The sequence below is a fragment of the Sander vitreus genome, chromosome 16 (genome assembly GCF_031162955.1).
Source record: "Sander vitreus isolate 19-12246 chromosome 16, sanVit1, whole genome shotgun sequence".
In the NCBI taxonomy this organism is placed as follows: domain Eukaryota; kingdom Metazoa; phylum Chordata; class Actinopteri; order Perciformes; family Percidae; genus Sander; species Sander vitreus.
In genome coordinates, this window is record NC_135870.1 from 11,384,160 (window position 1) to 11,411,028 (window position 26,869).

The 26,869-nt window shown below is 41.5% G+C and overlaps 1 protein-coding gene across 6 annotated transcripts in view; it reads right to left on the bottom strand.

The window, feature by feature from the left end:
- sema4d (sema domain, immunoglobulin domain (Ig), transmembrane domain (TM) and short cytoplasmic domain, (semaphorin) 4D) overlaps window positions 1-26,869 on the bottom strand; it is a 37,097-nt gene that overhangs the window by 7,931 nt on the left and 2,297 nt on the right. The window contains exons 2-9 of one of the 6 annotated variants that reach the window (XM_078271173.1): window positions 20,490-20,605; window positions 14,758-14,816; window positions 3,043-3,176; window positions 1,435-1,580; window positions 1,273-1,335; window positions 1,054-1,152; window positions 864-957; window positions 573-689 (exon numbers count right to left, since the gene is read on the bottom strand). In XM_078271173.1, the coding sequence (XP_078127299.1) occupies window positions 573-689; window positions 864-957; window positions 1,054-1,152; window positions 1,273-1,335; window positions 1,435-1,580; window positions 3,043-3,139 (616 nt within the window). In that variant the 5' untranslated portion in view covers window positions 3,140-3,176; window positions 14,758-14,816; window positions 20,490-20,605. Of the gene's footprint in view, window positions 1-572; window positions 690-863; window positions 958-1,053; window positions 1,153-1,272; window positions 1,336-1,434; window positions 1,581-3,042; window positions 3,177-3,252; window positions 3,336-5,182; window positions 5,417-14,757; window positions 14,817-20,489; window positions 20,606-24,037; window positions 24,363-26,312; window positions 26,399-26,869 lie in introns of those variants that run through there. The other 5 variants (XM_078271171.1, XM_078271170.1, XM_078271169.1 and 2 more) reach the window with 5 other exon arrangements.

Sequence of the window (26,869 nt, forward strand, 5' to 3'; positions counted from 1 at the left end):
TACCTCATAAACAATTTAATGTTGGCCTGATATCAAGTTCCTCAAAGAATTAAAATGAATTAGCAACAGCTGATATAAGCTACTGCTGGCAACTTTTGCAATTTTATTTGGTGAATACCACAGTCAGCACCGGATACAAATGAGAAGCTACTACCTCAATGTTTTGTACTCTGCTCTTTGCTAACGAGAAAGAGCAAAATCTGTGTAATTAGTCGACCTCAGCGCCTGAACTCCGAGTCACTAATACCGGTGGGAACAAATCATTTTACACATTGTCACACTGTAATTTTCACTCGCATGTGTGAGCGAAATGCTCGCACAGTAGGATGTCTTAAAAGAGGGCACCGCTGCAACACTAGCAGGCTGAGGTGGACGAACACGGTGGAGTAAAGAAAGGATCAGATTATGATCCGTTTTTATTTAAGCCAATACTGAGCCAGTAAAACGAGTCTTAATCGGCCGACTATACTGATCCTTAGGTTTGGCTCGGGGCATCTCTACCAGGCACAACATCTTTTTTCATCCATTTCTTTATTCAAGATGTTCACTTGTCACATATTGTCCCAACTCACCATTGAGCCATGATGTGGAGTACTCTGTCCTCAGCAGGGACTGGGATGGAGAGTATCTGGAAATAATCGGTTCACTGCCTAAGAAGTTATAAGCTGTCCCTGAGTACAGCTCTCCATCTGATAGAAAAACAGGGAATAAAACAACAACAAAATGCTTCATTGTCCAGCAAGTCCATTTTGCCTCCCAAAAAAAAACAAAAGAGATTATTGGGGATTATTAAGCGTTTTTACAGCGGGGCTGACAACCAAAAGAGCGCTTTGTGAAATGACATAAAACTGGCCCCAACTCACCAACCATGACGGTAGTAAAGCTTTGCGACGGGTCAAAAGAGCACTTTCCCCGGCCATCTTCAGGTCGACCGCCCAACGAAAAGTCAGCGAGGTTCTGAAGGAAGTTCAGGATTAAATTTCAGTTAAAGAGGTTGCTGCGATGATTGGCGAGCCCAAGCACCTTCATTTGTGGCCATGAGCATGAACCTACCAAGTGGTCACACTGAGGTTGAAAGGCGTGCGTGCCGCAGACATACAGCTGCTCGTCGTCTATGACTTGGAGCACTCGAATGTAGTTTAGACAATCCCTCTGGAAAGCAACAATCAATAAACAAATTAGAACACACTGATATTTCATAATAGAATGTTTATAATCACTAAAACGAGTGACTCTGACACCGTAGTAATAAACATTAATTATTGAACAGACCTCTCTCGATTTTCCTTTTTGAGTGCACATCAACATGTGATTTTCTGCAACTGTCCACTGAACCTTAAAATGGTTAAAAAAAAAAAAAAAAGAGACTCAGAATTAAATTTTTACAATTTAAATTTTCTCTGGTTTTCACAAATCGTATGCGTGTTTCGATACCTTGTTGTGTTTGACCGTCACATTCTTCTTGCTGAGCTCAAAGATGGCCTCCCTGGCTCCCACATACAGCGCATCTCTTTTCTCACTCAGCAACAGCGTGGAGTAGTTGAAGATCGCAGGCTCCGAAAACTCCATCAGATCTAAATCTGAGCACAAAACCATTGGAAAACATTAATTTAACATTCGTAAAAGGTTTTACTTAACAACGGTATTGAGAATTGAATTTAAAGCTGCTACGATACATATTTTTATAGTAACAATAGATCAAATGACTACGTGTAATGTGAAAAGGGTCACTTGGAGTGATAAACCCACAGATAATTATCACCAAACTCCACCACAACCATAATATTGGTTTTACATTAATCAGGTGGCCTGAAACACGCTTTTCAAATGAATGCTAATGTTGCTACACGTCAGCTCAATGTGTATATACAAGTTCCTCATAACAACTTTATTAGCTAATAATATGTCAGTGTTGTGTTTACAGCTCGTTTCTGCTGCCCCCAAGAGCCCAAAAAATGGATTTAAAAAAGTTAATGCAGGTTTAAGTTCATCTGGAGTAAATATCAACAAATGTCAACAAAACAAAAGGTGACAGAGGTAGCCTGTGAATAAAAGGCACCGAAACAACTGGATGAGGCTGAATCCTCAAACGTAGATGTTTGAGACACGTTTCTGCCTCTCCCAAGTGAGTGTGTCTCTTGTTATACTGAGTGTTGTGATTGATGGCAAACCCAGTGGAGCGCTTGTGTCTGGCAGGCTTTGGTTGTGCCAGGTGCAAGTAGGTTCAGGTTGCAGGTGCCTGGACATAAACACCACAATGATGAAAGCAAATACCCTCAACGATTGACTGAAACAGTGACTGTGCCACAGTGAGCAGAGAAAACTTTGTTAAGGGGTGAGCTGCGCTGGTTCTCACAGACTTACTGGAGCTATTTATGTAAATGGCAGTGTGCAAACAGCACTTCCACCGGACGCCTAAACGCTCTAACTTGAGACCTGTGAGACTGCGGTTAGTCTGAGAAAACAGGTGTCCCCTAACTATCGATTATGAAACTTCAGTTGAAAGAGTTCTGTATATCTATATCTATACAGTATGAAGGCTCAGTTCAGTTGCATTGCTAGTGGAGCAACTGAACTTTACGTTAGTGGCTCCCGTTTCTTGTGTTAAGATTGTGTATGCTCATAAATACCAAGTCAGACTAACAAGTAGGACTTCCTTAAACTGAGCGCCTGTAGACTCTCGGTGACTCAAACATGGTATGAATTTAAATCAGCCCAGGGGTTTCAAAAGAACATTTACCAGAAATGGTTTAGATTTCTGAGGACGGGGTTTACTGTAAAAAGGACACAGAACTATACAAACAAACCTTTAATAATAACAACTAATATATTAAATATTTGATTAGTTGATACATTTATAATGGATTGAATAGAGAAGCAAAAGAATAACAAACAGCAATTCAGTGTTACCAGAGCCAAAATCTTTATTGTAAGCAAATGTTTGGCATTTTTACCTAATGAATGGTCAAAACCTTAAACAATGTATATTTCAGTCAATTAACAGATCTCCCAGAAATACTGTATAATGACATCAAGGATTACCTTGGTGTCTCCAAGAGGTTCGAGGCACAGCGTGGGGTCCATGGGTGGAGACCTCTAGGAGCAGCCCCAGAAACACTCCCAGCACGCCAAATCCCATATTAGACTCTGATAACTTCGGAACTGTGAAGTTTCCTCTGAAACGCAAAAAAGTAAAATCAAAATAGTCAAACCTGGAACCTGAAAGGATGTAGAAATAAACAAGTTCCTCACAAGCTGATCTTATCATGCAGCACAGACACTAAAAAGGGGCCGGCATCAAATCAACTTCCTTCATACTGAAAGCTGGCAGGATAGATTTATCGTCTTTGGCATCGCTTAGGAGGTTAGAAAAGCACGTCACACGCATTTGAATAAAATCAATGGAAAAAGATATTTGGGACAGAAACTGCGCAATAAAAAACCACAATGAAATGTGTGAAATTCATATTTTCATTTGTGAAAAACAGATGTTTCTCATGTGAACATTCTGACACTAGAGCTGCAAATAGTCAATTGGTCAATGGAAAGAAGTTAGTTTTTCAACCGTTTGCTGGTTTTAAGTATTCTTCGCCATATGACAGTCAATTCATATCTTTGGACTGTAAAAATTGTGATGGGCATTTTTCACATACACTGATTTTTTCATTTTTTATAGACTAAATGATTCATCAATTAATCGAGAAAATAATCTGCAGATTAGGTGTTAATGAAAATCTTTAGCCCGATATGACATTTCGGTATGTGGTTGTAAAATATCACAATACCCAGTGTGCTTTTTTATTTCACTTTTCTTTTTTTTGTGTGCTTTATTTGCAAGGGTTTTTTAAGCAAATGGGGTACACTTAAATCAGCTAAGAAAGCCACATTTAAATGAGGAACAAATGCTACTCATGTCCTGTCTCCTTCATGTTTTTGAATCAGTAGTCGTTTGTTTAACACCGCAAAAAAAGGAAGTAAACTCTTCGCTAGATTTCAGAAACAATTTCCATCCTTTCATTACAGTGTTCACCTAAAGGCTCTCAAATAAATGACTGGTTGCTTTTGAAACTTGGAGCCATTTCAGAAATGTTAAATAAAGCAGGAAAACAGATGGGTGTGAAGTTCCATGTGAATAAAGAATTAGACCGGGGGCAGTGAGGAGGAAAGAGAGGGAGGGCTGCAGCACATGATGAGGGCCTGAACACGACTTACAGTGGCAGAAAAACACCAGCTAGTTTGTAATACGCACAAAAACCACACACACACACTCTGGCATACGTGTTTAAGCTCTATTAACAGTGCAGTTAATGTGGTGTGTTCTATGACCACTGTTTGACACTTGATTGTTGGTATGTGCGTTATTATGCAACAATTCACCAACCTCGTGAAAAAAAAAATCACTTTTTTTGAAAACGTATTATTCTGCGCTGCACTATTGTTGAGACATAGTAATAGGTGTATCCGTTTGCCTCGGGTGATGAGGACGACAATGACGATGACGACAGCATTCCTGGTAGCCATCGGCTCTTATCAGAAGCGGGTGTCGTTTTCCATTTATCCAATTTGTGAAGCATTGTGATCTTTTTGCCTTTCAACAGCTCTCTCCTGGTACATTCACGTCAGGATGTGTGTGATAAGGACTCCATTATGCTGCTCTGTGCCATTTGAGGAAGTGTTTCAGCCTATCAATCATGACATGTTATAAAATTCAAAACAACGTCACAGTTGTCACAATAAAAATTTAGGACGAGTACATGACTATCTTGAAATGCTGTGCATTTTATTTTGGAAGTGATGCGTCTCAAATATAGAAGATTCAGTCACTATAGCTAATAATATTGTGGTACTTTCTGTCACAAATTGTTATCTAAAATGGTGACATTCTCTGGTTGAAAAACACATTTCAAGTTGCCTGTTTCAGGTCAGCAGAAAAGCTGGGGGGGTGGGGGGGAAAGCTCATGCTTTAAAGATTAAGTAAAATATTAAAATAAATCTCTAAATCTGTTCGCAATCCTGCTTGTAATACATGCAAGGTTTGCCAAATGTACTGCAATGCAGGGCACATGAAAAATAATCTTTAATTTGCATGACCATCAACCAAATTCATTCTAACATGGACAGAAGAGCGATTACCTTCTTTCGCTTTGTCAATATTATCAACAATGAAATGGTATTAACTCACATCATTCAATTGTAAGACTCAAGTGTTTCCTGTCTCTTGATCCAATCTTGTGAAAGGGGCAGCATGGGACGTGTCGGCACAACTGCAGCTTTGTACCCTGACTTTTCTCTCGTTTAACACAACTGAAGTTACTTTTTATAATATCGGAGAGGACTCTGAAGGCCAGGTGGCTCTGGTCAGTCAGCTGCATGCAGTTCTCTGAGGAAGTAAAGTGATCTGGCACAGATCAGGTTATTCTGGTTTTCTACAACGTGCTCAAAAGAAGCTTAAATACCCGCAGCACACCTCCGCAAATGGGTGGGCCGGCAAGACAAAGAAGGGGATAAAAGGTTATCGGATGTCTTGTAAGATGAGGATTTAGATAACAAAACTTCTCTCACAGAAACCAACAGGCAGTCTCACTCATCTCTCTCTCATGTCACAGTAATATGGATTTAAGCATTCAAGCTACTGAAAGGAACGGTGTTCATTTAAAGTGGCTGACGGAAGACCTAGTGAATAGAAATGACATACAAGAAAAGGATCTTACAAGGAAAATGTAGTGTTTTTTTCTTCTTCTTTTTTTCATTAGGTCATTTGTCCTCATTTAAGATTTTCTAACCAAAATTACAGAACAAACGATACGACTACAAGAAAAATAATCATTGTCAACCACTTTTTGGTGACCTAGTAGCACCACTGTGGCTCATCCTACTCAAATATAGGTTAGTAATCAGTTACCCAGCCGAGGGGGAGATATATCATGTAGCACAGCACGTTCAGACAATCAATGAGGGCCACCACAGCTGGAAAAAAAAGAGAGCGAACGATAATTCATTATTGATATGGTTGTAAAAAAGAATAAATTACCCCAGAGGTATGACCCTCCTAACACCAGGAGTTTTTGTGAGGGTTTCCATCCCGGCTTCAGCCCAAGCCATGGACTCCACTCTGCTAAAGAGCGGGTCAAACACACAAGGACCTATTGTTTGCTGAAGATGAGGGTAGCCTCTACTCCACTCCACCCCCACATCCCAATCACATCAACATCATCACTGCAGAGTGAGTAACAATGAACAGAGAGAGAGAAGGGAGGGAGGACAGAGAGCGAGAGAGAGAGAAAAGCATCACTTCTCCCTCTCATCCAGTTCTTTTACAGTCTCGCCAATCTAAATGCCAGGACAGCTTAGCCCTGAGCCAAGCCCGTGTTTTCAAAGATCACACAAGCCCATGAGATCTAGGTCTGGAAGCATCCCATAAAAGATGATCCATAAACTGTCAGATGATGGCAGGAGAAACTGTTAAACAGAGACAGGGAGAAAGAAAGGGAGAGACGTAGGCAGTGTGAATGGAGGAGATAACAATACTGAATCCATGATGAAAACCCCAGACAGACTAAATTTCTCTCTGTTTTTGGCTTCTTTCCTATAGCTGCACGCTGCATAAATAAAAGCCTCAAACTAGATTCATCCCTCTATCAATCTTACCACTCTGAGCCCCATCAAGGGCAAAGCTTTAAAAAAAAAAGAAGCTTCAAACCCTTTTGAGAGTCAGTGTTACAGTAGCAGAAAGAGCAAACTGGCAGCTAACCTATACTGCTGAGAGATTTAGAGGAGTGGCCACACTGGCCTGGGATATTTAAGACGGTGACCATGCTGGCAGGTCTCTTTGAGCCCTTTGTGTTCCTCTCTCAGCTCCTTTGGCTGAGCAGGGAGGTTGACACCTGCTTGGGGCCTTGGGGTTCCCAGCACTGCGCTGTTAACTGGGCACAGACATTGGCAGGCTGCCCACTGAGGACAGGGCACAGAGAGGGGGGAAACTGGAGCTCTGCCTATCTGTGCACAAGAACTGTGAATGTGTTAGTGAGTATGAGAGTAAGAGAGAACATTTGATCTGGAAAGTGATTTATTGACTTTATGCAACACAAATCATTAGGGGTGTGCCACTGCCAACCATTTCATTTTAATTGAGTTTACAGATTACAGCTACGCACTTGTTTTTCCTTTCAGTACACACTGTTAGCTAATTAGGTATAACCACAATGACAATGAATTACCAAGGCAACCCACTACAACTAATATGTAGTTTCTGTACAAAAACAAATATAGCCAGTTTTAAAGGAAAATAACTTAAGTTTGTTTGCACTTCTTACTCAAGGCAGAGCAGTGGCCTTGTAAAATAATAACTTTATTTATATAGCACTTTTTCAAACAAAGTGCTTCACAAGACAATAACATGGCCGACCAACAATGATAAAAAAAAAAATGAAAGAAAATTATGAAAAGATACAGACTGGCATCTTCACAGCCAACAATCTTTGTTTAAAAGCAAACAGGTGTACAACATGTATCTGCAGGATTGTAATAAAAGGGGAAATGCTAATGAAAAACCCACTTAAAATGCTCAGCAAAATGTTGAGGCGGCACAGAAAGTCAACAGACTACAGTGAGAACTGTGGTGAAGACGAATACGGACCATTTTGCAGTAAGCTAAAACTTTTGATTCCAAGAAGGTGCTGGAAATATTATGGAGGACAAGCTGACAGTTCTCCTGACACACACACACACACACACACACACACACACCTAAATCCTGTACGATGCATGCATTTAGTGTTGCACTGTTGCTATGAATGGGAGAAATCTGACACTGAACAGTAAATCAAAACTCCTGTTAACCTATTGTGTTGACCATAAAGCTGACTTAAGTGTGAATTGGCACCCCAGCTGTGTTGACGGACTGGCTTCATTCAAATGAATGCAGGGCTCAAGTCGGTCTGAACATGAATTAATTAAGTAATTTGATTTTATTGGTGGTGATTGCCATCTGTTAAAATAGTAAAAAAGAAAGTGCTTATAGGGAAATAGTTAAAGTGGAATGAAGCTGTATCAACTAAACCAACCATATGTGACTCAAGGATAAGTTCCCTGATGAAATGTTAGGATAGCGGCTTCACCACTTGCCACCTCATTTCCAATGCAGAGTGCAAAAAAGAAGCTCCACATCCTGTGAGTAAAGATACAGAGTGTGATGGAGGGTGATGTGAAGGAGTTGGACATTCAGTGCCTGCCAACAACTCCAACCCCTCACTCCTTTTCCCCTCACTGGCTCTCTTTTCCATGTGCTCATCAGCATCAATGCACAGAGTTGCTCTTCTTCCTTTTGCTGCAGCACGCCAAGAGGCTGCTACTCATTTTCTTTTCAGCTCCGTCTGTTGCTATAATACTAACGGTCCTAACCACGCACAAACAAACTGTGTAATGGGAAATGTGCTTTAAGTAGTTCATTTTGTGGAAAGAATGTCTCTTTTGGCAGTTCAGAATGACATTTCCATGTGGTGCTGCGCACTAATCTTTGCTCCAAGTTGCTCACATTCCTCCTAGTGAAAACAACTTCTGCTGTTGTCAAGATGCTGCTTCACACCTCCATGTAAAGGTTTAAAACTATTGTAAATTCAGCACTTAGGAGTGGGAATTGTTTAACCTGTAACCATCGCAGGTCATTTATATCAAAGAGGATAGACTAAATAACAGAATCCCTAAAACTGAGTGCATATACCACATTGTGTTGTATGACTGCTGACTTAATCAACAGGACCATCTGTACGACAGTACCCACCCAGCTGTGGGAATGAAACAGCACTGACAACATATGCTAATGAGGTTGCTTTGCTGAAGGATTTCTAATAAACCCGTCACATAGTTTGACATCATAACTGGTAGTAATGTAATGATCACGGGACTGTCAGTGGATTTTGCTGAACATTTTTAATCAAGATCTAGATCAAAGCGCAGATCACATTTGTTCTTCCTACAACAGCACTACTGTGGTGTTTGTTCTTGTATTCTCCAGGGTAGGGCTGGGCGGATTTGTCGACGTAGTCGACGTCATCGATTAAAAAAATGCGCCGACACAAATAATTTACGTCGATGCGCCACTAAATAAAATAAATAAATAAAACTTAAATAATAAATAAACGCGGGTTCTAGGGACACCTAATCTGTAGCCCCGCCTGTTAGGTCCAGTTAGTGAGTCAGAGATAGCATCACGAAAGGACGAGTATGGCAAGTAGTGGCGACCCACAAGAGTTAGAGGACCCGCTGGCCTCTTTAAGATCGCAAGTTTGGGAAAACTTTGAGACTGTATGGCTGCAGCCTGGAGCCTCCCGTGTCATGCCCTCCCCGCCTCAAAAACTTCGGTCTTCGGGTCAGTTACAGTAGTAGGCTACAGGCGAGAGAGTGGTGGATAAGACGAGGACTGTGTGTCGGCGTTGTTCAGCAGTTGTTGGGTATGTGAGTGGAAATACATCTAACATGCTACAGCATATCCGACACCATCACCCAGATGTGCCAATCACTGGAATGAGACAAAAAAAAACTGTCCAAATTCTCCTCCCTACACTGCTTAACCAGCCTTTAAATTCAAAGAAGAGCTTGGATGTTAAACAAGAGCTTATTCAATATTTTACCTACTGTTAAAAAAAGCAAATTCAGGCTACTCTTTTTGCACTTGCTCCGTTTACTTTAAGTTTTTATTTTTGTATTCCTCCTGAAAGTGACTTTATTTTGTGATTGGATTGATAGCCTACATCTGGCTCTAATCTAAATTTACTTGAACAGTGCAGTGTTAAACAATTTGAATACATAGAGATTTGAACCTTATTGAAATTTGTTTTGTGTAAATTGTTAATTGAGCAATGGGAAAATAATCGCTAATCGAAAAATTAATAGATTAGTCGACTAATCAGAAAGATAATCGCTAGATTAATCATTTAAAAAATAATCGTTTGGGACAGCTCTACTCCAGGGGTATATTGTGGGTTATTTGGAGCCGGGCCTGTATGAAAAAGTGAGTGAGCGAGAGAGCCTTCACTTGAAACAAAATACTAAGACCGCAGAGAATGACACACTGATGGGGACAGATGTCTGCTCCAATGTCATTTGCAGATTAATGGAGTTTGGCTATAGATGTGGCAGAGACTCAAGCACGCTCATATGTGTACACGATAATGCCAACTGGGGGCTTGAAATCCCTCCAGACAGGGACCAAGACCCCTTCTTAAAATACTGCCTGCTGCACCAGGGTTTTGGGTCGTTTCTCCCCATAGGCTGATGAAATATTTTTGACATTTCAAGTTGACAACCGAGGCTTTACTGTCTCTCACTACAGGCTAAGCGACTGGTATTACAACTTCAGCTGACTATTACACTTCCATCTGATGGTCAGGGCTACAGCCTGTCCCCCGTTTTGGAATCCGCCATCTAGCAGTATGTACTGATTTGGCCAAAACGTAGCATGTAGTATGCAAATAAAAGCTAAATGTCGTACTGATTTAAAAAACATCTTCAGTATGCATCAGACCAGTCTACATCGTCTACTGTGTCCCACAATGCAAAGCGCTGGAATGGTCACAACGACCGGTCAATACTTTCGTTTTCCGAAAACGGAAACTAGCAAAGCCTGGCCTAACATATTGCAAAAATAAATTGATTGACCAGTTTTCATACTGTGTTCGTTGGTAGTATGGAGTAGGCAGTTTTAAATACAGCTGTTGTCTGACTCACCATGGCGATCAAAATCAATACAGCAGAACCAGAGATGATATCTTTTTATTATTCAACACTTTCTTCTTCCTTGTCAAAACTTGGTGCCTACATTACCCACAATGCAACTCAAGCACAAACAGTTATGCCAGTAATGCTAATGTATCCTTGAGCTGCTAGCCTCAAACGGAGATGAAGAGCGGGCTACAGGGGTCTGGTAACCTCAATTAACGCCACAACCCCAGATTTGTTTTTGTTTTCAAACCTGTAGTCTTCAGTCCCAAACGACACCAAGTGACATAAGGCTTTATACAACTAGGATGAGAAAAATTGGGGAAGTTCCTCTTACTTTCAAGTCTTATTTGCTTAATTTTTCAAGCTGTCTGGATAAATCAACATGCAACAGTTCAGCCTGCAGCTGTGGTCCACGACCAAACCATCTGGAATTCACTTAAGACAGACATCAGCCTTCACTCGTGAGGTGCAAAGCCACCGTGTCATAGCCACATCATGTTAACACAAAGTCATCTGAAAGCCAGTGAACAGCTGACAGACTTGCACTGCACAGCGGACTGTTGTTCATACAGAGAAAATCATCTGAAAACTGCGACAGCTGATGCAGCAGTCATTGTACATTATCCATGGTGAGCTCACTGGATGACAGATGGGAGGAAAACGTTTAAAAAGCCAGATCAAGGATTAACAGCATTATCCACTAGACTCATTCATTCACATCTACAATTAAGGCTGAATGATGACAAGGGGCACATGCTGCTCATTTATGGTGCAGGCTGGACACATACTGAAATGAAGTAGGTAAAATTAAAATATAGGTAAACCATCAATGACAACCCAAATGTCTATTGAGGAAAAGAGTTTGTGTGAAGGCAACACTACACAGGGGATGTTAAATGGAAACCCTTCTATATAATTACTAGTTGTAGGGCCCCTGCTGAGCTAGCATGTCGACTTAAAGCGGCCACAGCAAAGGCAAATGAGGGGTCAGGTCCAGTAAAGGGTATATTTAGTCTGCCGATGGCAAGCTCTTAAAAACAACACGCCCTTTCCTCGAGTCACGTGGCGCTGAAAGATCTGAAAAACGTCCCTATATAAAATACAGGCAGTAATGAAGTAAGCTAACTAGAGGAACATGGATTGCTGCGTCGTGTTCCCCTTCCAAGTACTGAATGTGCCTCTGTAGTCTAACATAAAAACATTATGACCATGCGCTTTTTCTTTTTAGTTAAAAAAGGAGAAAAATAAAAAGTGGACGAGTTTTACTATTGACATTTGCATTGGCAAAAATAACAATAAAAAGGAACTTAGCTGCCTTTCATGTCGTCATCTTGATACAAGCCTTTTCAGACAGCCACGTAAGCCATTTCCTGAAGCCATTAAGGCATTATTCAATATAAAGAATAATGTATTTGTTGCAAACTGGCAATATTACTAATAATGCACACATAGTAGTAAATGGATAACATTTTCAGGAGGAAGACATCTAAAACTTCCAAAACTCAGCTAGAGGAGAGCACATTGGTGACACTGCTCCACTGAAAACACTTATCTTGGGGTGAATACTGGTACATTTTATAGCCTGGGGTGACATGGAAGCCATAGCTCACAGTAAAGTCATAAACCTTTCACTTGATGTAGTTTCCTTGAGGCTACGGTGATGCCAGCTAGGCCTTGGGGCGTATAATGTGGGACTATTTTTAGGAAGCTGCAAAAGCCCAGCTGAAAGCCTTGCGGTCCCAAGTTAGAGAATGCTGATCACATCGGTAGAAGCTTTTAAACAGCAATGGCCAAGGGCAGGTGACTTCAGCTCCCGGAGTGTAATAAATCTCTAGTTCTGGGGTTCGAGTCACATGACGTGGAATATAAATATAACCGATATGTTTGACTTTCGTCACATTTCAATCATTTTACTTACATGTTTTGGTGCTTTGGTGAAAGAGTATGATGAGATAAAGAAAGTGTTTCAAATGGAAGTTATTAAGCTTTCCCACCAGTCAGGGGACATTTGAATGGCTGTAAGCATCTAAAAACCCTGCTATATTTTCCTCCTCTCCTTTCTGCCTTTAAGGAAGACTCCTTTCTCTTCTGCTTTTCTCTCAGCGGCACCGATTTCATGGTGGTAATTTTGGCCCAGCAGAGACAAAAACCTCCTCTGGAGTGCTGTGTGAAAACTCACCCTATCACACACAGGCTGTCACAACACTAACAGTGTGTCCTCCTGAACTTGGCATACCAGGAGATAAAACACTAATTTCACCGTTTCAGCACAGCACAGAGAGGGGTGAACAGAACAAAGCCGAGCCGGACACTTTAAAACACTTATCAAAATGTTTTTCATGTGATCTGGAGGGCCGATTTAGGGCACACTTCCATCCTTGTGGTAATGAAAATAATTTAAGGCATTTATGTAAATTAGGTCACTTAAAAGGGACAGCTCACCCCAAAAATCAAAAATACCTATTTTTCCTTTTACCTGCAGTGCTATTTATCAATTTAGATGTTTTGGTGTGGGTTGCCTAGTGTTGGAGATAACCAACATTATTACAATTGCATAATAATAACACTGGGCAACTGGCACCAAAACCATCTAGTACTGATCACTGGGAGACAAGTGCTGGCATCAGCTAAGCCTTCGCTTAGCCCTGCCTCCCTTAGTTACTGTTGCTACGCATGTCAATTCTAGCATCACGGCACATATGCAGTTTACAACTCAAAATTCAATGCGATTTTTGAAGCAGTGGGTCATTTATTTCACATAGAAGTAAATGCAAGCACGCTTCTCAGTTCTATCCGACGACGGTTGATTGTGTTGGCTCAAATGACATTTTATAAGGTGTAGCAACTATGAGTTGATTGCTAACTATCTCCAGCTGACTTCTTTATGTTTCCAGCTGACTCGTTTTAAAATAAAAACCACGTTAAAAGGTTCTTAAACTTGATGGCTACATACATGATATCAAACCGAACACCTGTAGTTAGGTCTAACATTATAACTGCACAGCGTTATAAATGCAATTTATTTGAGCTTACTGTAGACATTTAAATCCTGCCTTTATTTTAAAACGATACATTTCTCTTTTACAAGAGAAAAAGCTTTGAGGTTGAGGATTAAGCAATATATACTTTTTAGGAAACATAAGGCAATCTTGGGTAACGAGTTATTTAGTTGCAGGTGTGTAAACTTCCCCAAACCGAATAAAGAGCAGGACGGAGCTCCTATTGTTATCATCAGCAACTTTGCTCCCATTCAGTCAACATGTTGCTCCTTAGCGGGGCGTTTTGTAATGTAATAAGTAACGTAGTTGGTTAAAGATACACTCCTTAGGTTAACCAGAAATGCAAATATTGTAGACATACAGACTGTTAAATCCATAACTTACACTTCTGCACGTGTTCTTGTAAAAGGCGATAAAGAAACTAACGTACACACACTTGAGTTTAGAGCCCCATTTACACTGCTTCAGCATTTGGAGCAATTCAAAGATGAACAGGTCTGCCGTGCTTAAATACGGTTGCTAAGCTATGATTGGACAATCACTTTTTGGGGGAGTGGTTTAGTGAACGGTCAATTGCAGAGCAAAGCTTGTTGCCTAAGAGGTCACTGAGTACAGGCAGCTGCGCATGTGAACACCATGTATGTCACTATGAACATCATAAGATATAAAGAAGACATAGGCCATCAGCTTGCTTCAAAGCAGATATGAACAAAGAGGATCACAACTTAAAGAGGGAAGGAAAACCAAATCACGTGGTGAGAGCAAACGACAAAATGATGATTGGTAAAAAGTAAAAGTATCATTGCAAAAGTTTTTTCTTCACAAGCACCAAAGCCAAGCAGAATCAAATCATAGGTGGATTGCCCCGGTGTGGTCATGCAGGGGGAATAAAAAAAAAAAAAGGAGAAAAGCCCTAAGGTGGGGAGGGGTTGGGGAAGCATGCAGCATTCGTGTTGAAGCATGCAGGCCCGTGAGCAGCTCAGTGCCAGTCTGCACAGCATAAAAGGGGAGAGGGAGGGAGAGGAGTAGAGTTTCTGACCTGTGGCTCCTTACAAGATGCGACGCTCTTCCTCTGGAGAGAATTATAAAATCCTCAAGCTAGGGAGGGGGGGAGAAGACAGAAAGATCAGACAAGACAGTTATGTAGTGTGTGCCTACAAGAGGGAGGAAGCAGTTTGTGTGTTTTTTGCATGTGTGTGTGTGTGTGTGTGTGTGTGTGTGTGTGTGTGTGTGTGGTTGTCTAGACCATGGTTAGACAGATAAAATGATTAATCAATGAAAATACATACAAAACTGCCATTGAATACAGACACATGAATATCAACAATTTGTCCATCCAAACGCCAAGTGAGGCAGATAATTCTTAGGACAAAACAATTATATACTGACTTAAATATCCACTGACAACTAACCCGGTGATATCATATGATGTCTGTCAGGATACTGTGCTAACTTTTTATAACCAAGGATAAATGAATAGCGTGCAGCCATATGATAAACATTATCTTGTGCGAAAACCCATCAGGAGGAACCTGAGGCATGACTGCTATATTCATTTCCTCTTCTTTTTCTTTCACACAGAGGACTGACTGTTCGCTTTGGCTTTTCACCATTTTACAGTCCAGCACAATTTTTAAAGATTATCAATTTGGTTGTGGAATGCAGAGAAATGTTGCATTATGCATTGGCTAAAATAAACTTCTACATATTTTTTTTCCCCACTTACATCTAGTGAGCTTAAATGTTTTAATACTTTTCTCTTTTCAACTGCAGGTGGATTCAAACCACTTGTCATTAAGAGCACTTCTTGTCATTAAGAGCAAAAAAAAAAAACCTGAAAACTTGCTTACAGAAGTATTTCTCCTAGGTCTGCATCGCACAATTATTTTCTCAATTAATGTTTTTGATTACCACCAGCTAAAATTGTTTAAACTTTGAAATCGCTCACACAAAGGGCCTTTAAAAACGTCTGTACAGCGTCAGCAGCACTGGAGTTATGCATCACCAATGAATCAAGATGAGAACAAAGACTTTAGGGAATAATCTGCATCAGCAGCAACAGAACAGTCAGCTGAAAAATTCCTTTGCTTTTCTTTTCAGTGCGTGAAAACAAGATTTCATAAGTCAAAGGGAGGGAAAGTAGAAATCTTCTTATTGCCTTTGTGACAGATGGTTGGTCCTCCATTCACAACACTTTCCAGTCCCTTAGACTGCTTCCCTGAGCAAAATGAAAACCTTTACAACAAGGCTGAATACATTCTCCCCGCACAAGTACACAAGCTTTATTCCCACAGTCCACTACAATCCAACTCTGTTTGAAAAACATGGGCTTACATATTTACTTTGCCTTGACTATAGTTCAGTTTGGGACTTTCCACTGGTGCTTTTTAAACAGGACCAGAAGTGGCAAATTATCTCTACATCTAAAAAAAATAAAAACTATTAATGTATCTTTAAATAAATAAAGATAAACAGTAAACTGACTGACTAAAGCTGTTGCTGACAAAGCAACAAATACTGTCCCAGAACAAGGAGACAAATCTTCCCGACAACTGAATTCAGGTCACCCAAATCAACCCAAATATGCAGACTCATTAGCATTTGCTTGGTGGGGTAAGCTACTGTAATGCAGTTACTGCTGCTCTACTGTATAAAAGAATAATCAGATTATGTTAAACAGAGATGATACACACCAGACTACAAGCAAGGGCAGGTCACTTACAACTGATCATATTTAGGCAAGACATAACTGCATGTTATCCTGTAATATCCTGTAATGAGTTGGTTGCGGTGGAGAATATTTATCCATATTAAGATTTCGTATTGCATTTCTTTCAACCAATATAGATTTTAGCTGACTTTAAATAATAGCATTTTATTTCAGATCAGTTTCAGGGTTGCTATCAGTGTCCCAAAGCCAGAGGATGATTCTTCAAGTAGATCAAGGTCAAGAGCCATGCTAGATAGTTGCAGTGAGTTGCCACTTTAAGCCTTTAAGTATCACCCTGTGTTTTTCCATCTTCCTCCAGACTTTACCATTCTCCTGTCACTTCCAATCCTCACTCAAAGACACACAAAGAAAAAAATACACGATGCAGCGAGTCCCTGCCTCTCGCCCTCCTCTGACAGCATCAATGGACCACTGGGAGAAGATGGCAGTTGCACAAGATTGATGAGCTGTAGGCCAAAGGGTGCGTCCCCCTCGACATCCTCAGGAAGCACTTTGACTTGGCTTCCCTCGGCCCCCACAAAACCCTGTGACAGCCGATACAGACTTTTTACTATGCACCCACAAATCCCAATGACATCAGTGACACCGTGCCTTCACGTCTCAATATTCAAAATGTCCTGAGTGGGTGTCGAGCCCGGGTGTGAGCCCAGCCATGCCCCCAAACCACGCCCTTGGTGACACAACGGTCTGGAGAGGGCACAGAGAGGAAATGGAGATGTCACAAGTCTGTTTTTCTTTTTTTTTATTAATGAGTGGACTTGAATGAGGACTGGGCAAAGCTGGTCTTTTGAAGACTATTCAAGCCAGAACAAATGTATTAATAGGCCCTACTTCCGAAACTCAGCCTATGGTAAACATACTGACAGGAAGGGCTATTGAGCTCACTCCACTGTGACACCTGATTTCCCCCGAGCTGATAAAAGATCCCAGCTCAAGCTTTCGTCTATATCTTATGACCACCACAACTCAATTTCTCTTACAAGTACCCTATGTATTATATGTATTCAGTCTTCAAGCGTTTTTACTCTCAAGGGTGCAACTTCTGACCAAAACACTTTGGCATTTAGCAGATGTGTAACTAGAAAACATGTTGCAGCTTTGTGTAAGTGACAGTTAAAATGCTCTTAACCAGCTTCTGATGGTGGTTTTGGATCCTTGCCCCCTGAGACTGACATGAATACACACACACATGTGGCATCTTAACTGACACAAATACGCAAAGCAAACAGATATACAGTAGACTGGGAAAGGGCCTCTCATCTCTATGACAGTGTGGTTATTCCAGTAAAAGCGCCCCACACACACACACATCTTTACTGTCTATCTATAAACATCCCAAGTCTCTGACAGGGCTGTCAGCGTGCACCACCACAGGTGGGGGAGGGAAGGAAAATGAGAGGGACAGACGAAGAGAGAGACAACAGAGTTTGCTATGAGAGAGGATATTCGAGTGTGCAAATTCATGCAGTGGTTGAAGAGAGAAGACAAAGAGAAGAACAAGGAGAAAAGAGTAGGAGGAGGATTCTCCTCATGGAAAACAAGAATGAAACCATTAAAGGCTTAAGGAACAACACATTTTTCCATCTTGCTTCTGTTTTTCCCCCAAATAACGGGGGCACCCAGTTGAAAGTACAGTCCACAGCTTACATTTATAAATGTGTTTTAGAAAGAAAAAAAGAAAAACACTTTATTTGTAAAGTAACATATTTCCATATGACTACATTCTCTTTGTGCATTGTTTTTCTGTCCTACTTTCATACACGATGCAATACAGTGAACCCTGCTGCAGATCATTTTGAAAGAAGCAAAAAAACAGGGTGAAATTCCAGTTCATTCAAATCCTGGATGGAGGGTGCACGGGAACACACACACACACACACACACACACACACACACACACACACACAGTGTTGAAGAGGATTAACGCAGGCTTGAATTTCAACAGAAAGAATCTCTGTCTACAAGCACTACAGAGCAAATCAGGCTTTAGAAACTTTCCTCATCCCAGAGCATCCTGGTACAATAGGAGACTGAACTTAAAATCCTGCAATTGAAACATGTTAATTTTTTAAGGTTGTGAGAGCACATTTTCAGCTGGATAATCAGCTCCTGAATCAAAAGCAACATCTGCATGGAAAACACAGCCCTTTCTTTTGTTGGAAAGTGTTACAAAATTGTGAATGCAAAATATTTAATTTGTTCAAGATGCGTTTGCGGGCTTGCATGTAACTGGGAATACCAATTGGAATGCACATATCTACAGGAATGTCCACTAATATCCCACTATGTGTAAATGTTTGCTAGAGTGAAAAAAGGGGGGTTTGTGTGTGTGTGTGTGTGTGTGTGTGTGTGTGTGTGTGTGTGTGTTAGAGAGAAAATAAGTAGCCGTCTTCTTCTGCCTTTGTATGAATTTTAAGTAGTGCCATGTTGAGGGAGGCTTTGTTCGCCGTCACCGTCGGGGGCACGTCCTCCAACTTTTCCCCTCACTTCCTTTTGGCGTAACATTTATCATTCTTCCCCGATGAACAATCATCCTACAACATGGACTAGCGTCTAGCGCACAATAAAATACCACCCCCACCTTCTTTCTGGTTGCTCGGATACCTTTCATCCAACGGGACAGCTTGTCAACAACATCACTTACTTAGAAACTCCCAGCCTTCACTTAACTTCAGCAGAGCCATTAAAAAAAAATAAAAAAAAGATATTGCTACATCTCGTTGCAAGCTTCAAAGAACATCTTTTTTCTTTTCTGCCTTTATATTGCATCCAAAATACTTGAACTAAACGTCTGGCTCTGCAGAAATTGCAATGCATCCTTAAGGGAACGGCTGAAGTGGTACAACCACAACAGTTCTACAACAAAAATTCCCCTCTGGGCAAATATAGTATTATCCGTCTCTACTAACCAATTAAGATGCACAATATTTTATACTGACATATAGAGCTGTTGTTAGCAGGGGAGCTATCCTGAGGCCTGTTTCTTAGAAAGAGTCTCTCTCTCTCTCTCTCTCTCTCTCTCTCTCTCTCTCTTAAACGGTGCATTAATAAGTGGAGAGATGCTGGAGGTTGACTAAGTGCATACAAATAGTGATTCCCATCAACCCTATTTCATCTATCAACACTACTTTGGAAACTTTACATGCATATATGCAATACATATACATCTCCTCCACCTCTTCACTGAGTCCAGCACAAGCATACATCATCATTATCACCACAATTCATTAGAGCATTCTGAAAACAACCTGTTTCTTTGGTTTTGTTCTGGGCCAAACTTCATTTTATTTTTAACTGCCCGTTTCATTTTCTGTAACTCAAGTACATAGTAGGCCCGGCCTTGTTAGGCCTTCGCCGTGTTTCTACACCTATCCCTTTCAGCTGACTGTTCTGCACCACTTATTCCGCTTATTATGAATGCTGACAGCAGATTATTTTCCTTACTGCACCCTCATTCTCCATCCTCTATATAGATCAAATCCAAAAACACTGGACTGAGAGACAAAAGGCAAAGTTGACAAAAGAGACAAAAGGAGAAAAGAGATAGGGAGCAAAGAGACTGGGTCCAAAATGAAAAGAGGGGGGGGAGGGGGGAGGAACCACGAAAAAAGGTGGAGAACACAGAAGGAGCAGAGGAAGAGGTAGTACGGCAAAGGCTCAAACCCTTTAAATGACTGCGTTTTGTCAGGGAAATAAAGACCACCTAACAGTAGCAGCAACATACCAGCACAGTGAACGAGAATGCAAATCAGCCCCAATGCAAATGTCATACGTCTTCAGGGGCAAAACAGACGGTCTTTATAACCAACCCCCCCCAACACAACACACTTCTCTCTGTGCTACCAGAACCCCCCAATTCTCCTCCACTGCTGTACTGAAAACACACTCACACAAACACTTCCAGGAGGCAATCTTGTGCAGAGCGAGTGTGTAATCACAAGAGACAACATCATCTTACTTCACACTACACAAAGGGACACAGAGTACAGTGGGCTCTTTACAAAATACAAACACTTTGAAAGAGAAAGAGATAAACTTACTTGTCTGTCATGGCATCGGCTAGCGAATACTGATTCATTAAAAATCCTTTTCACTTTTCTTCACACAGTTGGAAATGGTCGAGGGAGAGGCCCAGGGCAAATGTCACAACACCAGTCTACAAGAGAGGGGAAAAGCAACGCAAGCGTAAATCATTCATTCACACCTGCAGTAGACAGCTGCAAAAGCTGCAACTGACAATTATTTTCAATTAATTGTTTTGTCTACACTAACAAAGTGTCAGAAAATAAAGAACAATGCCTGTTACAGATCAAGGTGAGCTATATGCATGTAGATCAAGTAGCTAGATGAGTCAATGCTCTCTGGTGAGAACCAAATACTATTTAAAACAAGCAAACCACTTCTACTGCGATGATTACTGCATGACACGTCTGTGAAAACGAAAAAAGAAACCCCCTTAAACAGGTCATCGACCAGGCTGGGACTACAGCTAACTTTGCAGACACGCTTCACTTGCTCACAATTAGCCTAGCAAGGCCTGGTCTCTTCAACTGGGGGATACTGTTACCATAGTTACCAAAGCAGCCGACCAGCCAGCTAGCTAGCATAAATAGAGTGTACCAAGGAATCCTCCGGGCTCCAATCACAGATGAAGAAGGCATTGTGTGACTGAGGAGCAATGATGACAGTTTTGGATCGGTGCAGCTGGTTCCTCATCCAGCATCAAAGCTTGCATAATCCATAAATCATCACTGATAAAAAAAGCTAATACAAATTATCAAAAGGGTGTAACAAATGCCAGAATAAAAATAAATAAATAAATAAAAAAATCTATAAAACCACACCTCTGCTAATGATGCATATTCCGGAGGGCACATAAATCAGCAGCTGTTCACTGCCAGCATTCAGATTTTAAATTTTTAATAAGGCAACAATGAGACTAGGCGCATCCTCTGTCCTGCTGGCTGATGAGCAACCTCCAAAACCCGGCATTAGCTTTTCAGCTTATCTGCCTTTAAGAGATTACGATAGCAGCACATAAAATTCATAGTTTAGATCCAGTTATGTGTTAAAACACTGGCATAACACAGATTGTGACCTGCTAGAGTGGGATTTAGGTTCCACAAGCAGATAAAGGTAAGATGTATACATAATGAACCTGAAGCAGAAAAGCAAAGCTTTTAAATCATGTTTTACCTCAGAAATATGTCTATTTCGGCTATTAATCCAACACTGATCAACAAAAGAGGACTTAATGGTTTTATCACTGACAGCTCCAAATGGAGGGAGACAGAAGAGTGAGGGTAAAGCCCACCCAATCCTATCAGCCCCAAACCCAGACAGACAGCCACTAGCCTCAGAGGCAGCCAGCAGCAGTCTGTCTGTGTGGGGATCTTGGCTCAGGATGCTGCTGTGCCTCCTTTTCCCTGCTTTCCTTTTACTTTTTCCACATCCCTGAACTCTGAACGTTGTGTCTGCAAGGCCGCTCTCTTTTCTGATGCTCTTTGCTTTGCCTGTCAAGTCTGTCTGTCTGAAGCCTGTCTGATGGCAGAAGCTCAGTGAACGTTTGTCCAGTGCAGAAACGGGCATTAGCTGTATACACCCAAGTAATCTCCGGTAATCAATTAAGTCCCATTTCCTCTGGTCTCTCAGCCACTGTGTTTATGAGAAATATTTTTATAAGTAGGAAAGACTCCAGCATCGCATTTACCAGTGAAGGAATTTGACAGGATTGAGGTGAAATTTGAACGAATAGTGCAGGGCTATCTGCCAATTCTATCGTTTATGTTTTAATCCTTTGAGTTAAAGAGGCTCCACCAGAATGTTATGGACCAAAAAAACCAAGTCCATTTCCAGTCATATCCTTACATTACTGAATTATTGAAATATGCAAGAATCTATGCTTTCGCACAATGTGGCAATCCACCCCAGTATGAGAGCTTTATATGAAAAATGCCCCATGCTCGCCCACGCATGCTGTTGTGATGATGTATGCGGTGTTTTCCTGCAAAGCCAGGAGTTTCTTACCCAAAGCCCAAAATTAAACTGTTGCCTTCTCACACAAACAATGATACAGTGCCTGGATGCTGGCGTTCCAACATAATACTGAATGCAGTGAACAACAAACAACAGTCAAACTGTGCTGCAAGAAATCTGCAGCTGGTGGTTTAAAAAAAAAAAAAAAAAAGTCACATGAACGGATAGAATGGTTTCTACCAGTGCACGGCTGAGATAGCGATATACTTAGAGCCAGAAGAACAGTGCTCTTTGAAGTGGAGTGATAGCACTTGAAAAGACACATGAGATAGGTTTGATCTACCTGAGTCCACTGCTCACAAACAAATCAAGCATCTTTGTTTTAAAATCAAGTGTTTCGATGCCCAGTTAAAGAGAACAATTTGTGGCATGGTGAAGGAAAAAATGAAACTGAAATGGCCAAGCTGAAAGGGCAATGCCACTCCTTCCCCTCTTGAGGGGAATATCTCCTGACAACAGGCAGCCAGGGGAAGACAAACCGTTTCCAAATTTAAAGCTTGGCAGACACTGTGCAACTTTATTGTTCTTGTACGTTGGGTGTAACTCACACTACACATTTCAATCTGCCTTTGTGCACAGTCAGAACCTATGACTTTTATGCTCACACTGTACGGATCAATTGACCTGCCACGACTTGGCTCATCACAACAAATGTACGCACAGAACCCCTGGTTGGTTATGTCTAGTGACAATTGCAATAAAGTTTATTAAAACAAGATGGCTGCATCCTCAATGATGACAAAAGAGAGAAAGGCAGCGTTACTTTGTGTAATTCGATTAGAAAAAAAGAAAAATGTAAAGCCACAGATGTCTGGAAGATGCAGACAATATGGTCTAAATTTTGTTTAATATCACAGCAGTCTCAAAACTATAGTTGTAGCCACTACATGTAAAATACTACTCTAGTAATATTAAAATAAGCTATCCGCAGTTTGGAACCGATCTTCTGACAGCAGCCATGAGGGAAATCGGACTGTGGAACTGTTAAACCTTAAGACAGCCAACCAGAATTTCGTATACGCCAGAAACCATATGATCATTAATCAGGCGTTGTGATCCTCCAACTGCATGCTAATTTGGCTGAAATTCGGCCCTATTCTAAAATAAATCAGGGGTCAATTTGGACCGAATCCATACAGTGTCTGCCTGGCTTTACTTTAAAAAAAAACAAACAAAAAAAACAGTAGACAACAGTAAAAATCTCTCTCTTTCAAATCTCGGCTCATAAAAGTGAAACAAAAACCAGCCAAGAAGAAAAAAGCGGCTAATCTATGTAAAATGTGTTGGCATTTCCTCAAATGAGGTACAACATAGTCCCACTTACTGCATCATGAAAACATGCCATCCACCACAACACTGAATTATTTACCTCCCAAATGCGATTTGGGTAAAAATAGCATGCGCTGTACTGGAGACGCGCTCCACTGCACATAGTGAGCATAAAAACATATCTGGTTGCTATGGCAGAGGAACAAGGTGTTGACATTGTGAGATGCCAGCAGTCAACACACTCACGGGCATCCACACAAGCTGTTTGCGATGTGAATCTTACCATAATCTGAGTGGGAAGATCCTGCAGGTTGAGAGAGAAGAACGCTAAAAGAGGCTCTTCCACCCGGGCTCAGTCCCTTGTTATTACTGGGAAAGTCAGCAATGGTTTGCATGACAGATGAAAAAGAAAATAGAATATGATCAACCAGCACGAGCGGTCTGTCACCTCCTCCCCGGTAATGCTCCTTCTCTCTCTCACTCCCTCCTTCGCTCTCCCTCTATCTTGCACTTGGCTACAAAGAGTGAAGCGATAGTAATTGCATTAAAGGGCTGTTTCACTTTAATGCATGTCAGTGGCTGACTGTCTTCGTCTGAGTGTGTAACAAAACGCCCAAGACCGCCTTTCCCCTGTCACAGCAGTCAAATGCTGCTCGCCAGTGGAGAGCGACAGTGCAGAGATCGCGCTTTTGGAAAGCGTCAATGCACACAATTGCTGAGGAGGGGGGAGGGGGATTTTGGGGTGGCGGTGGAGTGGAGGGAAGACGGGGGGAGGGGGCTGAGGTTAGGGTAGTGTGTATCTGCAGGGTTGCATCTATTGTTGTGGGGAACTTTTTTTCATGAATGGGGACTGCAGATCCAGCAGCTGCCACACACACACACACACACACACACACACACACACACACACACACACACACACACACACACACACACACACACACACACACACACACACACACACACAATTAAAATCTGCTTACTGTAAATTAAGTTTCTGTCATCATGCAACATCTTCTAAATGCAAAAACTACCACCTTCAAACAAATGCTTCTGAAATTGCACAAAGACAGAGAGCACCTTCTCCATTCAGCTTAGTCACACAGTGATAACCTCCACAGCATCAGAATGTAGGCCTACAGTATGTAGTCCAGCTTCCCTCTCCATTCCCTTTCTAGCTCCCTGCTCTCAACAACACAACGCTGGGAACCTTTTCAAAACATCAAGTAAGCTGTCAATAGCACTGCAGCAATGCATCAGTAGGCTTCCTGCACTCTCAGCAAAAGCAGTCATAGCTGATTTGAAACCACTGTTCAATCATGAGACATCTCTGGAATGCAGCAATGCATTATGCTTGGCTAGTAACACACATAAAGCGCCTAGACATGCCACTGCTGCTGATACAGAGCCAGATGCTTCTCTTTGCCAGTAGGAAATTATTCCAGCCTGAGGGTGTTGGGGTATTAGGGTGTGGCAGGGGAGGTTTGTGTGCGTTTCAAAAGGAGGTGGGGGTTGCCCCAGATGTCTGTTTCATAGACCCAGCACAGCACACCTCAACATCAGGGTACCACAGACTGGCCCCTGACCTCTACCCTTTAACTCCTGCAGGACCAAAACAACATACAACGACATACATCAAAATCGACTACCTTGTTTCCTAAAAGGCTCTTATGAAAGGACGCTACCGTTGTCATGTGCATCTTTTAGTTTTGAGCGCGTATGATTTTAAATTTAAAAAGTGAGTCTTGTTTGCTGAGGCTACATCTACATTACAACGCTTTGGTATAATAACGAATATCGTTTGCTATGTTTACGCCTGCCTCGTGTCCACACTACCCCGGCGTATCAGAGCCTCTAAACCAGAGACCAGACATTTGAAAACACTGCTGACCCCGTTTAGGTTTGAACACTCCAGGGTTGCTTTTTAGTCTGGACGGTCACAACCTTTGACCTTTGGAAATAAAGACGCACGTCAGTCAGTCTGGCTTACATTACTTTCAGTAATAGTTTCTCCTCGTCCTCGGTCCAAGCAAATAAATCCCTGGTCTTACTTTTCGCCAATGTTGTGTTTTCTTTAAAGTATTTTCTGTATTTTTAAACAATACATTTATGATTTTAAAGCACAGAGTAACACCAGCACACGCATGCCCAGTGTATGCGAATGGTCATGCGAAATGACCGACGTGTTAATATGGATGGAGATTCGTTTTGCTACTGGAGCTAAAACTCTTGTGTGGACGGAGATCGTCTTTGTCCCTTAAACGCAGTAGTGCAGAAGTAGCCTGACTCCACTGCCAGCAGATTCCTTATAATTAGATTGCGCTTGTGCAGCAGGGAACAATGAGGGGTCGTGTGTGTCAGTGTCAGACATAGCACCTTTTACAGTGACCTCCACAGCAGGAGGTGAAGTGCTACTGCCCAGACCATTTACAGGTATTCCAGCCTTTTCTACCAGAGGAGACTGGCTTACGACCAAACCCAGCAGAGGGGACGAGAAGAAAGCCTCCGACGGCTCATGAATGGTCACCCTCAAATCCATTAAGAGCTTATTCAATTACCTGACAGTCACTCGCTGTAGGCATGTGAAGAAACGTGGCGTCTTTTAAAAGTCTCCTTTGAGGTGGTCGAATAATTGCATTGGGCTCTGAAAACACACACACACACACACACACACACACACACACACTTAATGTGAGCTCCTATATGCAACCCTGGATGCGCTCCAGTAAGAACCAATTTCAATGCTCCCAACTTTTTTTACAAGAGAGAAATTTGACTAACAGCCAGGACTTGGTCAGAAACCCAAACAAGGCATCCAAGTAAATAATCCCTGACATCCAAAACAAGTGCCATTTCTGCACAAAGTTCAAGTTTAAAACAAAGCTCTCTTTCAGCCACGCAGTTCCCATTTCCCATCCATTTTAAATTGATTAAATAAAAAAAAAGGAATCTACAGACAGGCTTGCGTGCTTATGTGTGGTTATCATACACAAGCCATAGTGTTGTGTGTAATTTCATTTAGCACATGTGAATCCTGTGCTTCTAATGAATGTGAGAAAAAGACTGTCTGGTTCCTCCAGTAATTGAATTTAAACAAATCAAACAGTCACACGTG